This window comes from Plectropomus leopardus, chromosome 11 (assembly GCF_026936395.1).
Source record: "Plectropomus leopardus strain MGB_pleo_1.0 chromosome 11, ASM2693639v1, whole genome shotgun sequence".
Classification (NCBI taxonomy): Eukaryota; Metazoa; Chordata; class Actinopteri; order Perciformes; family Serranidae; genus Plectropomus; species Plectropomus leopardus.
The window spans coordinates 28502577-28516941 of NC_142186.1; the positions used below are offsets into that span (position 1 = coordinate 28502577).

A 14365-nucleotide genomic window follows, 5' to 3' on the forward strand; every position below is an offset into this window, starting at 1 on the left:
AAGAGTAGCTTTAGTTTTTATTCTGTGCTTTTCATACTCTCAGATATCAGTTACTCTCAAAGGAAAGTTTAACAAAGACAGGAGAGAAGGAATGAAGAGGACTTGATAGGATATGATAACACAGGGTGAAGTCTGTCTTTATGGTCCTTTATCAAGACATTGTCAGAGTTCAGCAAGAGATTAAACCATGGATACAATATGATTATAAAACTCTTCGTTAAGACCTTTTAAGGTTTACAAAATGACCATTTTAATACCTAATTCAGTGACGTCTGTCTCTCCTGTGTGGAGGAGGTCTCGACTGATGACTCTTCCAACCTATGACACAAATGGAGAAAACATTATGACTTGCAATCAAAAAATAAACTGATGATTTGATATCACGCATGCACTCAAGAATCAGCAGTGTCAATGGCACATGTTCTTACCTATTCTCACCTACTCAGTTTATCTTTGTTTATCCTTTCAGACAGATTAAGTAGAGATTCACTGTGAGAATTCTTATCGTTGTGACCTCTGGACCTTATTAAAACCGAGATCTCTTTAAATATTTCTTCTCTGCCTGCAGGAAAACAGCATTGCAAGAGAATATTAACAAAACCAGCAACCGACCCCATTACAAAACAAAGAGGACGGTTGAAACAGCGCCAGGTTTGATTCAGTCATTGATACAATTTTCAAATATTAATAATAATAATAATTTTTTAAAATTATTATTATTAGTAGTAGTAAATGGTTGTATTTTGCATTTATTTTAAATAATATCTCAACTCCAAATCCAGCTTGTGTGTTTGAAAAACATTTTTCTTGTTAAACATTTTTCTTTTTTTTCACCATTTACCACAGCCAGAGACTGTTAAAAAAATTAGTAATTGATGAGTTTTAATTTCTTGAGTGTCCTTGAAACATCTTGCATGACAAAATCAAATCTTCTGTCATAAAAATCACTTTATTCTAGATGTCTCATTTAAAATATCAGCAAAAATAACAATTTGCGCCAACCTGATCCTAAAAAAAAACAACATTAAATTGCAGTGGTGAAAAACCAAAGCTCTTTTCAACTAGTTTTCAAGCTGTAACTTTGTCCGAAGGATTTACATTTTGCTGAAGAATTTTTTTTTTTAGTAATAACTCTCACTTATGCTGTTTGCTCGTTGCATTGCTCCTATACCTGCATTTAAGGGGAATATCTTTTTTTTTTTTTTAAAGATTAGGGCCTTTTTTTGTTTTAAGAGGGGTCATGCATTTCCTTCAGTCACTCAAGGAGGTGCAATGTCAAGTATTTGTAGTTCTGGGGAGGGTCAAGATTAAAAAGAAATGAAGCCACACCCCAACCAACCCCCCTTCTCTGATAAATAAAGCACAGCCCCTAAAGTACCTTAAAACTGCATAAAAATAAAGCACAGCCCCTAAAGTACCTTAAAACTGCATTTAGAAACATTATTCAGTTTCCCCTACTGTTTTTGGTCTAGCTTATCTAAAGACAACAGGATGACAAGTTTTATGAGGGTCGTCAGTTGATGGAGGGCCCTCGGGCTATGGACCATCAGTTTGTCTCCTACAGCAGAGGACATCCACCGTCCATCACTGCTTTTCATCCAACAACACCACACGGACCTCACACCTCCACACACCGATGTCCCTCTCCTGCTGTTTGCTTTGAGTTCAGTTTGAGTTAATTACCTTTGTTTGTCGGGTGTATCTCTTGTGTGGACTCGGCTCTAATCAGGTTCCCTGGGCTACTTTGTGACAATACATGGAGATAAAAAGTATACAAAGGAGAAATGTCAATATTACTACTTCTTCAAACAAACAGGCAACCGATCAGCTTTGCAGCTTCTGGTTCTCATGTTCATTTGCATCAAGCAATGCAAAACTTGCACAAATACACCTGTAAACATTCAAAACCTGTTTTTAGGGTGGGAAAATAACTATCAGCAGGAGTGAAGATTCAGTTTTTACATGTCTCCAAAGTTTGTGAAAACTTGGATTCAAATAATGAATTCTCTCAGACAATCTATAATGTAAATGATTAAAAACAATAACTTAATTGAAAAGTCATATTACAAGAATGAAATTATAACTTTACAAGAAAAGTTGTGTCATTAAATGATTAAATGTGTACATTTAGGAGAAAAAAAAGGCTAACTTGACTTTTCTGCCATAATATGCCACTTTGTTTTCTTGTACATTTAAGAGTTTAATGGCATAATATTATAACTTTTCCTTGTAAAATTCTGGCCAGCCCATTACTCGTGAACTCGACATCTCAAGAACTCCTTCAGGGAATTTCTTAAAAATTTGACAAAATATCCGCTTAGTCTTAACAATGAACTTATAGGTCAAGGTCACTGTGGCCTTGTGTCTGTCTCTACAATATCTCAGAATCACCTTATAGGGAATTTCCTCAAATTTGGCACAAATGTCCACTTGGATTCAAAAGTTAACTGATTAGAATATGGTAGTTGAAGGTCAAAGGACAAGGTCACTGTGATATTATAACTTTCTGCAGAAACACCTCTCTAGCCTTTATTCAACACTATAACTCAGCCTATAATAACCCTCTGAAATCTTTTTTTGCTGCATTCAGACGCTTTTCACAAATATTTGAACAACCCCAACTTTTCCAGAAACGCCCTGCATAATGTAGGCTAATAAAATATACTAATTATACGGATTATAATGATTAGGTATGTTAAATTAATTGTAAATTATTTTACAGAATTATGATCAATTTTAAGTAGTTTATTGGGTCCATTTTTTCTATTTTTTAAAATATTTTCTTTTACTTTCACGGTTTTTTTTGTTCTGTTTTGTATTGTATTATTATTATCATTATTATTATTATTATTATTATTATTTTATCACTTAAGATAATTTTCTCATACTTTTTCAAATTTTCGTGCTAATTTTTAGGTAATTCCATGTGAAGCTGCTCTTCGCCTATTTCCCATGTTTCTGAAATAAATCAAGCCAATCGATCTTCCCGTCTTAAACACGAATTGTGTTCGTCTCCTTTGACTTGGGTGAGGTGAAACATACAGGTTTATGGCATGGAAACACACTGTACCCTCAGCCGCGCCCCTCTGTGCTGCTCACAGACTTCAGTCAGTATGATCAGGACTCTCCAAGAGACGCATAAAAAACGCGAACGAGCAAAGCGCGAGTAAAATCTGCACGTTATTTCTCTGCAGAAGGCAAGAGTCAGCGCTTTCATCAAACCCACAGGCCTGTCCTGCGATAGAGACAAGCAGAGATAAAGACACGTGAGGAGGAGAGACAGGAGGAGGAGGAGCAGGAGAAAGGGCTGGACAGACGCGCGTGTGTGATCACTTCTGTCAAAAAATAGACCGGAGGACTGACAGAGGTCGGTGGTGCAACAGTGGGTGCCCTAACCTGCTGTTTTTTCCATTTTGTATTTTATTTTACTTTTCCCCTTTAACCTCCACGTGTTTTGTCCCAAAACAGTCAACTGTTAAGCCTTTGCAAGGAACCACAGACTGAGCCAGTTAACCAGAGGCCGGTGATTTGATGGATTTTTTTTTTTAATCTAAGAAAGGATAATAAAAATTGTTCATATTGAGACGTGACATTATCAAACCCAAACATGGAAGGGAAGGACGAAATGGAAATGCTGGATGCAGCCAAACACGAACCAAACGGAGATTTAAGGTAAATACAAGTTAAATTCTCGCTTTCTTTCAACAAGTTTAGCAGATTTCAAGGTTTTAAAACGGCGCCTAAAACCTTGACGAAGTGTCTCACTTATCTTTTTTTCAATGCAAGTAGACGTTATATTAATGCACCATGCTTATTATATCATCCAGTGAAAGCAAGAAGGATGAAAAGGAGAAAGAAAAGGAGATGCCCATGGTTGGCCCCATTGCTGTGGTAAGCTCATTCATCATCAGTCATCTGTCTATCCAAACCAGGTGTTTATGCACTGCAATTATTCAACAGAGGAAATTAATATAACTTCATTTAATTATTTCTACTGTTTTCACTCTAAACAAGAATGCTACTAATGGTTCCCTTTGACATGTGATTACAGCATAATCTGTTTAGGTGCTATAGTGTATTGCACCCCTCTTTTAAAGGTGCTCTATAGGCCACACTGTCATGGTCACATAGTGCTATAGGTTGTAAAAACCGCAAAGGTGCCATATGGCAGCATATTGCTTTTTAAATATTTGAGTCTGTGCACCCTCAAGTGATGTCAGATAATACCAGGGTGGAGTCCATATGCTTCTAAATGACACAATCGCTTAAAATGTAAATGGTTTACAATAATTTCTTATGAAATGTTGGCTTAAAGGTTCAGAATCCTGAACTAAATGTTTACTGAGTAACACAATATGTCTCATATGTGGGATATTTACTGTGCACATTGGCAAAAAGGTTGAGAGCTGCTGCTTAAGTGTGTCATCCTCTAGAAATATACTGCTTATACGTTGTGTTGTTTTAATGTAGTGTTTTTACCATTTCCTAACTAAACTGAATGAGCCTAAACTAAACTAAGACAAAGAACCAGTGAGGAACCTCTAAAGAACAATACAGAGCCTAAAATGTTCTCTGTTCTTTAGCTTAGCTCATAGTTTACCGGGGAAAGAACCACTAGAGAACATCTAAAGAACCAAATAGAGTCTTAAAAGGTTATTGACAAGTTGTTTAATTTAGTTTAGTGGGGAAAGAACCAACAGAGATTCTCTAAAGAACCACAACGAGGCTTAAAATGTTCTCTACTAGTCTTTAAGTTAAACTTAGTTACCTGGGGAAAGAACCAGTAGCGAACCTCCAAGGAAAGGGGCTTAAAATGTTCTCTATTGGTTCTTCAGTTTGGTTTAGTTTATCTTAGTTTAGTTTTTTGGGAAAAGAACCAGTCCAGAACTTTTAAAGAACCGCAGAGGGGTTTAACAGGCTCTCTGTTGGTTCTTTGGGTTAGCTTAGTTTACTGGGGAAAGAACTGGTAGATAACCTCTAACTAACCATGGAAATGTTCTCTATTGGTTCTTTAGTTTAGTTTAGTTAAGTTGAGAAAGAACCCATCCACAAGCTCTACAGAACCATAAAGAGGTTTAACGGGCTCTCTGTTAGTTCTTCGGTTAATTTACTTGAGTTTTTGGGGGGAAGAACCAGTCCAGAACCTCTAAAGAACCATACAGGTGATTAAATGGCCAAATGCTTGTTCTATAGTTTAGTTTAGTTTACTTAAGAAAAAAAACCAGTAAAGAAACCTTTAAAATGACCAAACATAGGCTGAAAATGTTCTCTACTAGTTCTTCATCTTTCATTTAGTTTATTTGGGAAAGAATCAGCAGAGATCCTCTAAAGAACCATACAGGGGCATAAATGGTTCTTCAGCTTAGTTTAGTGGAACCAGTAGAGAACTTCTAAAAAACGCTTTTCTGTGTGTGATATACAATCCAATAAAAATGTTACGTTATGTGTGTGAAACAACAGAAAATAGGGACTGCTGTTTTGGTTTTTAGAAGAAGAGACTAATACTTGTGTTGTAAGGCTGTAAGTGGTTTGATCTTACAAGCATAACAGCACTGTGTGTGTGTGTGTGTGTGTGTGTGTGTGTGTGTGTGTGTGTGTGTGTGTGTGTGTGTGTGTGGTAAGAGGAGGAGGGTGGGGGAGAGGATGGAAGTGTGACACATCCTCCTGTTGTTCGACTCCACCTGCCCCCCGCTGTGAGAATATAATAGCTGCGCACAGTTTAAAGTCTTTGCCCATTCTGAGTGAATAATTCAACATTTCTGACTTTTCAGAAAATAACCAGGAGCATCTACAGCACACAGATACTGATCTCTGCTGCTCTGTCTTTGGTCTTGTGTAGTTCAGGTTTGCGAGCACCTTGGACATTGTGTTGATCTTGGTTGGGACAGTGCTGGCCATGGTCCACGGTGTGTTGCTCCCTCTCATGTGTATCGTGTTTGGGGACATGACAGACAGCTTTATAAAGGACTCTGCAATGCATAACAACATCAGCCACCACAGTGAGTTTTCAGTTACAGACACCGGCACACCTAACTGACTGAAATGAATAATTAAACATAAAATGACACCTTTTAACCACGTCCTTTGGTACTTTTTGTCTTCAGATATGCCCAACATACATGTAAACAGCACCTTACAGTCTGATATGACGAGGTAAGACTTTATGTGATCATTATAGTGTGAAAATATCAAATGTAATGTTGTTTAAGAGGTTCGTAAAGAATATAATGTAATAGAACAGAATTATATTTATATATTGATATTCTTTACAAAACTCTTAACAAATATTTTAAAAAATTTATCAACATTACATTCAATAGGCAGAAAGATCAGGAATCTTCCAGCGATTACACATAAAATAGCATAAATTCTTAGTAATTTATGCTATTTTATGTCTGTTTTAGTTTTTTAGGCATTTTTCCTCTCACCCAGTTGCAGTTTTACTATGTTTGGTGTTGCACTGTTTTAAAATAAATTTAAAAAGTCAAGATCATAAATTAAATGTCTTTACATTCATTTGATTCTCAATGAAGACAAACTGGTGAAAATAACATTTCCTTGTTTAAATGGGCTTCAATATTGTTTTGAAATGCAAAATAATGGAATTTTTAACATTCGATTAAAAATGCAATTAATCACGATTAACTACTGTAATTCATCATTTAATCTGATTTTAAAACTAATCGTCTGACAGCCCTGGTCACAGTATTTTTTTCTTTAAGGTTTGCCATCTACTACTCCATCATGGGTTTCGTGGTGCTGGTGGCAGCCTACGGGCAGGTGGCCTTCTGGAGCCTGTCAGCCGCCCGGCAAGCCACACGCATCCGCAAGTTGTTTTTCCACCGCATCATGCAGCAGGACATCGGCTGGTTCGATGTCGTCGAGACGGGAGAGCTCAACACGCGTCTCACAGAGTGGGTGGCAGACAAACTCCATTTCATATGCAGGAGTATTATTGTAAAGAAGAGCTGCAACTAACTATTGTTATCAAAATTTAGTTTGCCATTTAAGTATCTATGTGAAACTTTGTCAGTGTGGAGAGTTAAGGAGTCACATGCTGATATACGTCAGAGTTAATATAAACAATTATTTGATGTTTAGCAGTCGGGGCACCACTGCAACCAGCAGTCAAAAAGATGAACAAAAAATTAAACATCTAAATTTTTGCTAAATAATTCCCTGTTGACCGCCTGATGAAGAAGGATTTCTCTTATTATCTCAATATATATGATCCTTCATCCAAAGTAAAAAAAAAAAAGTTTGCTCTTAATGCACTTTTACTGTTTTGACTTTTGTTTAACATTTCTAATTAATTTATGTTTCTTTTATTTGTTGTCCACCCCTGGCCTGTCTGCAACTAATTTCCTGATGTATCTGTATCCATGTTCAGTATAATGATTTTTTATATATATATATATATATATATATATATATATGTGTGTGTGTGTGTGTGTGTGTGTGTGTAAAGCACTTTGAGCTACATTTTATGTATAAAAGGCTCTATACAATTATATTTTTTTATTATTATCATTATTACTAGTTATCGCCTAACAGCAAAATGGTTTTCCTTTCATTTATCATACATAAATGTTGCAGTTTTCTGAAGATAATTTGCTAACTTGTTTGTTTGTATTTGCATGTGCAGTGATATTTACAAGATCCAAGAGGGTATTGGCGACAAGGCCGGGAAGCTTATTCAGGCCTTCTCCACCTTACTGTCAGCCTTCATCATCGGCTTCATCAAAGGCTGGAAACTCACTCTCGTTATCCTGGCTGTGAGCCCGTTGCTGGGAATTTCAGCAGCACTTTTCTCGAAGGTAAGCGTCTCTCTATCGTCTTTGTGTGGCTTTTTTAAAGCTGCAATATGTAATAAAAATACGTTGCTACCACTTGGTCCATAAAATCTAAATTTACAGTAATCAGTGATATAATAAAAAGCAAGCTACTAACTAACAGCAGGTTAGCAAGACCAAAGGAGCAAGAAAACAACCATCATAAAACCATATATTGATGCCACTCGAAATGTTTCTCAGTACCATTTGTATTGTCATTAGTTGCACCGAAGATACATTTTGCTAAATAGCCAATGTTGGATATTACTTATCAATCAATAGCCCTTTTCCAACTGCACAAAAAACCATTAACACTCGCCAAAATCTGACTTTTTTTGTATAATGGGAAAGTTAACAGTTGGCATTCACACCCAGAGAGGGTGGGCAATATGGCCTTAAATAATATGACAATATTTCAGAGTAATTTTGCAATAGTGATATTCTTGACAATATGACAAAAATAGAGAATATTTGATTAGTAATTTCAAGAACAAACAACTGAAACAAAGAGTAATAGCTTTATATGTCAATATAAACATAATAACTTAAAATATTCAGTAAAAACTAAACAAAAATTATCTAATTTCTTTAGAGGAGCTGCAGACAGAGTTTAGTCTGAGCAATAAATCTAAAAGAGGCTGTTTTTAAAACATTCGGGATGCCCCAGCCAAACAGCGTCACTTTTCTTATCATATTAGGAATTATACAGGTATTATCGTGAATGACTTGATATGGCACACAGCTAACACCTCGGTCAAATAACTGCTGTCATCATGGGTATTTATTAGCTCTGGCTGCAGTTTGCTTCAATTGAAACAAACCAGTCAGACGAACACCCAAATTTTAGCCCCTTTGCCAGCAAGGCAAAGGCAATGAGAGGCCGCCACAAAATACGGTCCGTCTTCACTGAAGCAGTGCTTTTGTATCATTCCAAATTTAGTGTACACAAGTTTGAGAGAAAGACCAAATATAGAAGACTTAATAAACTGCCATAACATTTTCACAGGCCTCCATGCTGCTTTCTACTGTTTACTAATTTGTTTTTTGACCTGTCTGTGCGGTTGAACGTGACAAACTATAAAACAAACATACATACACACTAACACACAGAGAGGCATATTTGTCTGCTGCAGAGCAGTGTACACAGCTCTGGTCTACTGGCAATGGGAAATCAGTCTATTGCCTATGTTTAGTGGGTTTTGCCATGTTTGAAAAACCCCAATTCTAGTGGAAAAGAGATTTAAATGAGAAGTTCACCATTAAACCTCTTCTTTTTACTCCCCAGGGGCTCTCTCAGTGGTGGAGAACCACATCAATGTTTACTCTTGTTTTGCATCACCTTTTGTTACTTTGCTTTTCTTTGCTGCCAAACCTGTTTTCTTGCCATTAGTGGTTGTGAGTGGGAGTGAAATACTTTTTTGTTCTCCTCAAAGCCAGACTCCAATATTATTATTATTATTATTATTATTTTCTTTTTTTTTTTTTAGTAAAAATGCATTTATTTTGGAGGAAAATATACATGTATGGCATACATGTGTATGAATGAGACTTGGATTATACTGCACGAGTTTCATGAGAGTTGGTACAGATGTTTCGCTTTAGATTTTCTGTTGTTAAACAGACCACCACCATTGATTTTAATAATAACTCGATACCGGACCAAAGATGGTACTTTTTCATTCCAAGAAATAGCATACACCCGAAAAAGTTTTCTAATTTCTGGGATTACTTTCATTCCTAATAGCATAATGTCTTTCTCTATGTTGATGCAGGTGCTGGCGACTTTCACTACAAAAGAGCAGAGTGCATACGCTAAAGCTGGAGCTGTGGCAGAAGAGGTGCTCTCTGCTGTCAGGACAGTGTTCGCCTTCAATGGTCAGGAAAGAGAAATCAAAAGGTACGTTTATATGCTGTATGTACAGATGGAGGTAATCCACCAGGGATTCTCAATTTGTTATCTAATGGATATATGACACAAGCCCTTATTACAGAGATTGTGCTACAGGGCTGCTACAAAGTCTCTTCTTAGAGCCATACTTCCATTTTTACACGAAGCCACACAACAGCGGCATCATGCTACTCCAGTGTGTGATTCATGACAGCATGCCAGCATTGTGGAAACAAAAGGCAGACGGGCCTGACATTTAACGCAACAGCTTTGGCCCCTAGTGTAACATATAACATACACATTGTCAGTGCTTTAAAAACAATAGCATAACATGGCAATAATAATCATTTACGGTCCCTGTTATACAGCAGCTGATCCCGCCCCCTGCATGGAGGTAGAGCTCTGATTCTCTTCCCAAATCCAGTTGGGCCCAGCCCGACCCACTGAGATCAGGATTATCTATTTACGAAACTGCCACGAACTGTCTTGTGCTTGAATCAAGTGACGTAACATGGAAAATGTTGAGAACTGGTGGAGGGGGGGGGGCTGCAAGGCAACTTGGCAGCATTTGCTTCTGCCTCCCCAGCAGTGACAGAGATGTGAAATATCTGCTGGGATTGCTGTCAGGCCCCCCAGGTCTCACAGTTCAAGCCAAACATGACTGATAGTAAATAAATAACAATTAAAATGCACCGACCTTATAGCTGAATATCAGTGCTGGAATATCCAAATGCAAAGTGTTTTGCCTTCAAATCAAAACAACAAGTTTAGATAAATCATAAATCTAATGGAACGATTTTACAACAAATGTGGTTATTCTCTATTCAGCAAAGCAAAACATCTGTGCAGGCCAAATATATCTTGGTTTACAAAGTGATCAAAGTCTAGGAAATAGCCCCTGCAAAGCTGTAACTGGATAAAACCCATCAAAAACCCATAGAATTAGATTAGTGTTTTCTACTGAGGAGCCATTTGTTGATGCCGAAGGGTCCTGTTACTGTCAGAACAATCTAATTTATATTTAACTTCCCATTGAGCTAGCACTCCTTTATCGAGGGCCTTCTTTGTTTTTCATTCATCTGCTGGTTTTACAGCTTCATACTGAAAGACAGAAACAGGTCAAATAGCACTGTTAAAATCTGCTCTGAGATCACGGGAGTGACACAAAGGAACCTGAACACTTTGTGTGACCAACAAATCCTCCAGAAAGCGACATTCTGCAATTTGTCTTTTAAATTCTCTGTAAATGTTTTATGAATTGTTTTTATTTATTTTACTTTATATTTTAAATTTATTTAATTAATTTTATTTATTTTACTGATAATCAAACTTAACTTTATTATATTTATAGATTCCTTTATTCCACTGAATAACTGTTTTTTTTATTAATCTTTTTTGTCTGCATGTTACTGTATCTTTATGGTGTTGGGGAATAAATAGTTACATGTAACTTCTTTTAGTAATTAAATTACAAAATAAATGTAATTTTAATAAGTTGCAGTTCCTGAGAAACAAAAAATGTAATTAAATTACAGTTATTAATCAAAATGTTGGTGATAATTTTGCTACATCTTTTTGCCATGCAGGAATACCTTCCTTTGGTAGATTATTTTGACAGCGCGGGTCAGCAAAGCTGTTGAGACAAATTTAAGCAGAACAATTATGCACTTGACATTTTACGTCTTTTCAGCTTTATTGCCCAAAACATTTGTTAGAGAAGTAATAAAATGTTGTAAATTACATTACTTTGATGAAGTTATTAAAATAAAGTTTTACATTATAAACAGGGTAACTAGTAATCTGTAACCTATTACATTTTAAAAGTAACCTTCCCAACACTGTGTGTACACAGCAAGCTGTAAATTGACCCTAGCAGGATTGATAAAGTTGTCTTAATCTGGATCTCCTTCTTCTGCCTGTTGCACCACAGATATAATAAGAATTTGGAGGATGCGAAGAGCATGGGAATAAAGAAGGCGACGTCTGCTAACTTATCAATGGGCTTCACTTATATGGTGGTCTACCTGTCGTACGCTCTGGCTTTCTGGTACGGAAGCAAGCTCATCCTGGATGGGGAGTACACTATTGGAAATTTACTCACTGTGAGTAGACATTTTTTTCCATTAAAACTTAAGGGGCCAGATGCATAAACAATGTGTATGAATAAAACACCATGCGTACGCCTCTTCCCAAACATAAACTGGTATTTGTGAAGGGGGAATTTAGGGTGAGAATGTGCGTACCCCACGCATTCTTCAGAGCAGGCGTACACCTAGTTTTACACTACACTGCGTTCTGCTAAATGTCAAAGGTGCATTTATAAAGTTGATCTTAAATTATTTATGCGTGATCCATTTCAGCATTATTTGTCATTTACAGTCATCTCCCTATTAGCAGTTTTAATTTTATCATGTGGAGCACTTTGTAAAGTTTGTTTCCACATGAGTGCAATAAATGAATCATTGATCCTTCTGACATTTAGTAATAATGACAATCGAGATTTCCCCACTACAGCGATTAGCAAAAATGTGATGAATTTGTGGTGAGGACACAACAAAAATCCACAGCTTTGCATAATAGCAGCTGCTCTGTCACCGATGCAACACAGTCGGTGAAATTGCACACTGTTTGCTGTATTTTTGACTGACAGGTTTAATGAATGGTGCACATGTGCAAATATGCAAACAGCTGTTTAAGGGTGTTTCTATGTCCATTTATGGTGAACTGTGGGTTTGAAAATAAGGCTTGTGCCCATGCTTCCTGTGCCACAATGACTGAGATTTATAAATCAGAATCAGGCGTACACACAGCTTTATAAATCTACAGTTTTATGTATCTGGCCCATGGAGACTCTGATAGAGAAGGCTACTGCAGCTAACACTGATTTGTGTGTGTCTTCAGGTGTTCTTCGTCGTGCTTATCGGAGTGTTCACTTTGGGACAGGCCTCTCCTAACTTCGAGACCTTTGCCAGCGCCCGAGGAGCTGCACATAAAGTGTACAGCATTATTGATCACGTAAGGAATGCAACATTTTCCCAAAATCACACACACATCAAAAGATTTGATTTAGATCTGTGATAGTCATCTTATAGCCTGCAGGCCAAATCTGGCCCCAATAGGATGCCAGGTGGCACCCCAATCATTTTCTAGTTCACAGTAAAAAATAAAGTGATTCACACTGGGAATTATTTTTGTACTTTTAGTGTACAGAAGATGCCAGTGTGCATAAAACAGCATCGAGATAGAGCTTTTCTATCAAAAAAAGTGACAGCGGAGGATCCCTTGCACCCCCCAACAGAGGTCCTATCTAATGTCCTGTAATCCAGAGATGTCCAAAAATTCTAGAAACATCCTAAAATCCTTGAAACATCCTTAAGTCCGAGAAACATCCCAAAATCAGAGAAATGTCCTAAAATTGGAGAAATGTCTCAAACTCCCGGAAACGTCCTTAAACCCAAGAAACACCCTTAAATCATAGAAATAGCTTAAAATCCTAGAAATGTCCTAAAATTCCAGAAACATCCTAAAATCCCTAGATAAAATAAAAAATCCTAAAATACAAGAATGTCCTAAAATCCAAGAAACATCCTAAAATCTCTGAAATATCCTAAAATCCCAGAAACATCCTTAAGTCAGAGAATTATCCAAAATCCCTAGAAAAGTCCTAAAACATCCTAAAATCCTAGAAAAATGTATGGGGCTACTGTAACTGGCCCCTGGCTTCCTGTCATTTTACAAAAGTGGGCCCCAAGCAAAACAAGTTGAGCATCCCTGATTTGGACGTTTTTGCTGCTGTACAGTTGTCAGTTTGTATTACCGAGCACACAAAGTTGCACTCTGGCGCTGTGGGAAGCCACTTTGATGCAGCCGACAGCTTGGAGTCAGAGATGCTGGATTTTGCTCTAATTAGAGCACCTGCTGTCGGGTCATTTGGTTGATGTTGCACAGCTGTGGCTCTCCCCTTCCTGAACTTACTGTGAAAACACCAGGAGGTGAAATAAGGTCTTTATTTTACAAATACTGCACCGCTGTCATACATGTACATCATCGTCTCGCCATACACGTCTTTGACTATCGTGAGCAGGTTTAAAATGTTCCGCATAGCTTCAGGAGCATGCAGCAGTTTGTTTAAGGAAAACACTTGAAGGTTATTTCAGATGGTTTTGTCTTAAGCTATTCTGAGACCCACCTGCGTGTAGTTTGCTTTTTGTCAAACTTTTCACTGTGACAACAAACTTAAGTTAATTTAGAAGCACAGATACAGGATGCTGTCACAGTTCAGGTATAGCAGGTTTGGACCCAAATGTAGAATGTATAAATAAGGCAGCAGGATGATGAGGTGACTTAACATTCAAAAATTAAAATTACAGGAAGCAGTCAGACAATGAAGTCAAATCCAAAAGACCAAGGGAGCACTGTGATATAAACTCTGAAAAAACAGGCAGGAAACAAGAGGTATAAGAGGTGACAGCAAACTGACAAAAGACACAAGACGAGCAGGGTGATTGGACACAGGTGGACTAATAACTGTGGCAGAAAACAGGCGGGAAAACACACAAAGGCAGGAAGTAAGGAAGACATATAACATGAAGTGTGTATATCAAAATAAAACAGGAAGTACTACACAATAAAAAAAGAAAACAAA

The 14365-nt window shown here is 37.2% G+C and overlaps 1 protein-coding gene and 1 long non-coding RNA gene across 2 annotated transcripts in view; one reads left to right on the forward strand and one right to left on the reverse strand.

Annotated features, from left to right (window-relative positions):
- LOC148188295 (uncharacterized) lies at window positions 1–5983 on the reverse strand. The gene is made up of 3 exons (XR_015777962.1): window positions 5857–5983; window positions 1684–1742; window positions 1–562 (listed from the first exon to the last, which is right to left on the reverse strand). It is a non-coding gene; the product is annotated as an uncharacterized LOC148188295 (long non-coding RNA).
- abcb4 (ATP binding cassette subfamily B member 4) overlaps window positions 1718–14365 on the forward strand; it is a 26525-nt gene continuing 13877 nt past the window's right edge. Inside the window, exons 1-9 of the mRNA XM_042490176.2 lie at window positions 1718–3672; window positions 3828–3891; window positions 5840–5999; window positions 6105–6153; window positions 6723–6914; window positions 7646–7817; window positions 9605–9729; window positions 11651–11822; window positions 12622–12735. Of these exons, the coding sequence (XP_042346110.1) occupies window positions 3608–3672; window positions 3828–3891; window positions 5840–5999; window positions 6105–6153; window positions 6723–6914; window positions 7646–7817; window positions 9605–9729; window positions 11651–11822; window positions 12622–12735 (1113 nt within the window). The 5' untranslated portion in view covers window positions 1718–3607. The remainder of the gene's footprint in view (window positions 3673–3827; window positions 3892–5839; window positions 6000–6104; window positions 6154–6722; window positions 6915–7645; window positions 7818–9604; window positions 9730–11650; window positions 11823–12621; window positions 12736–14365) is intronic.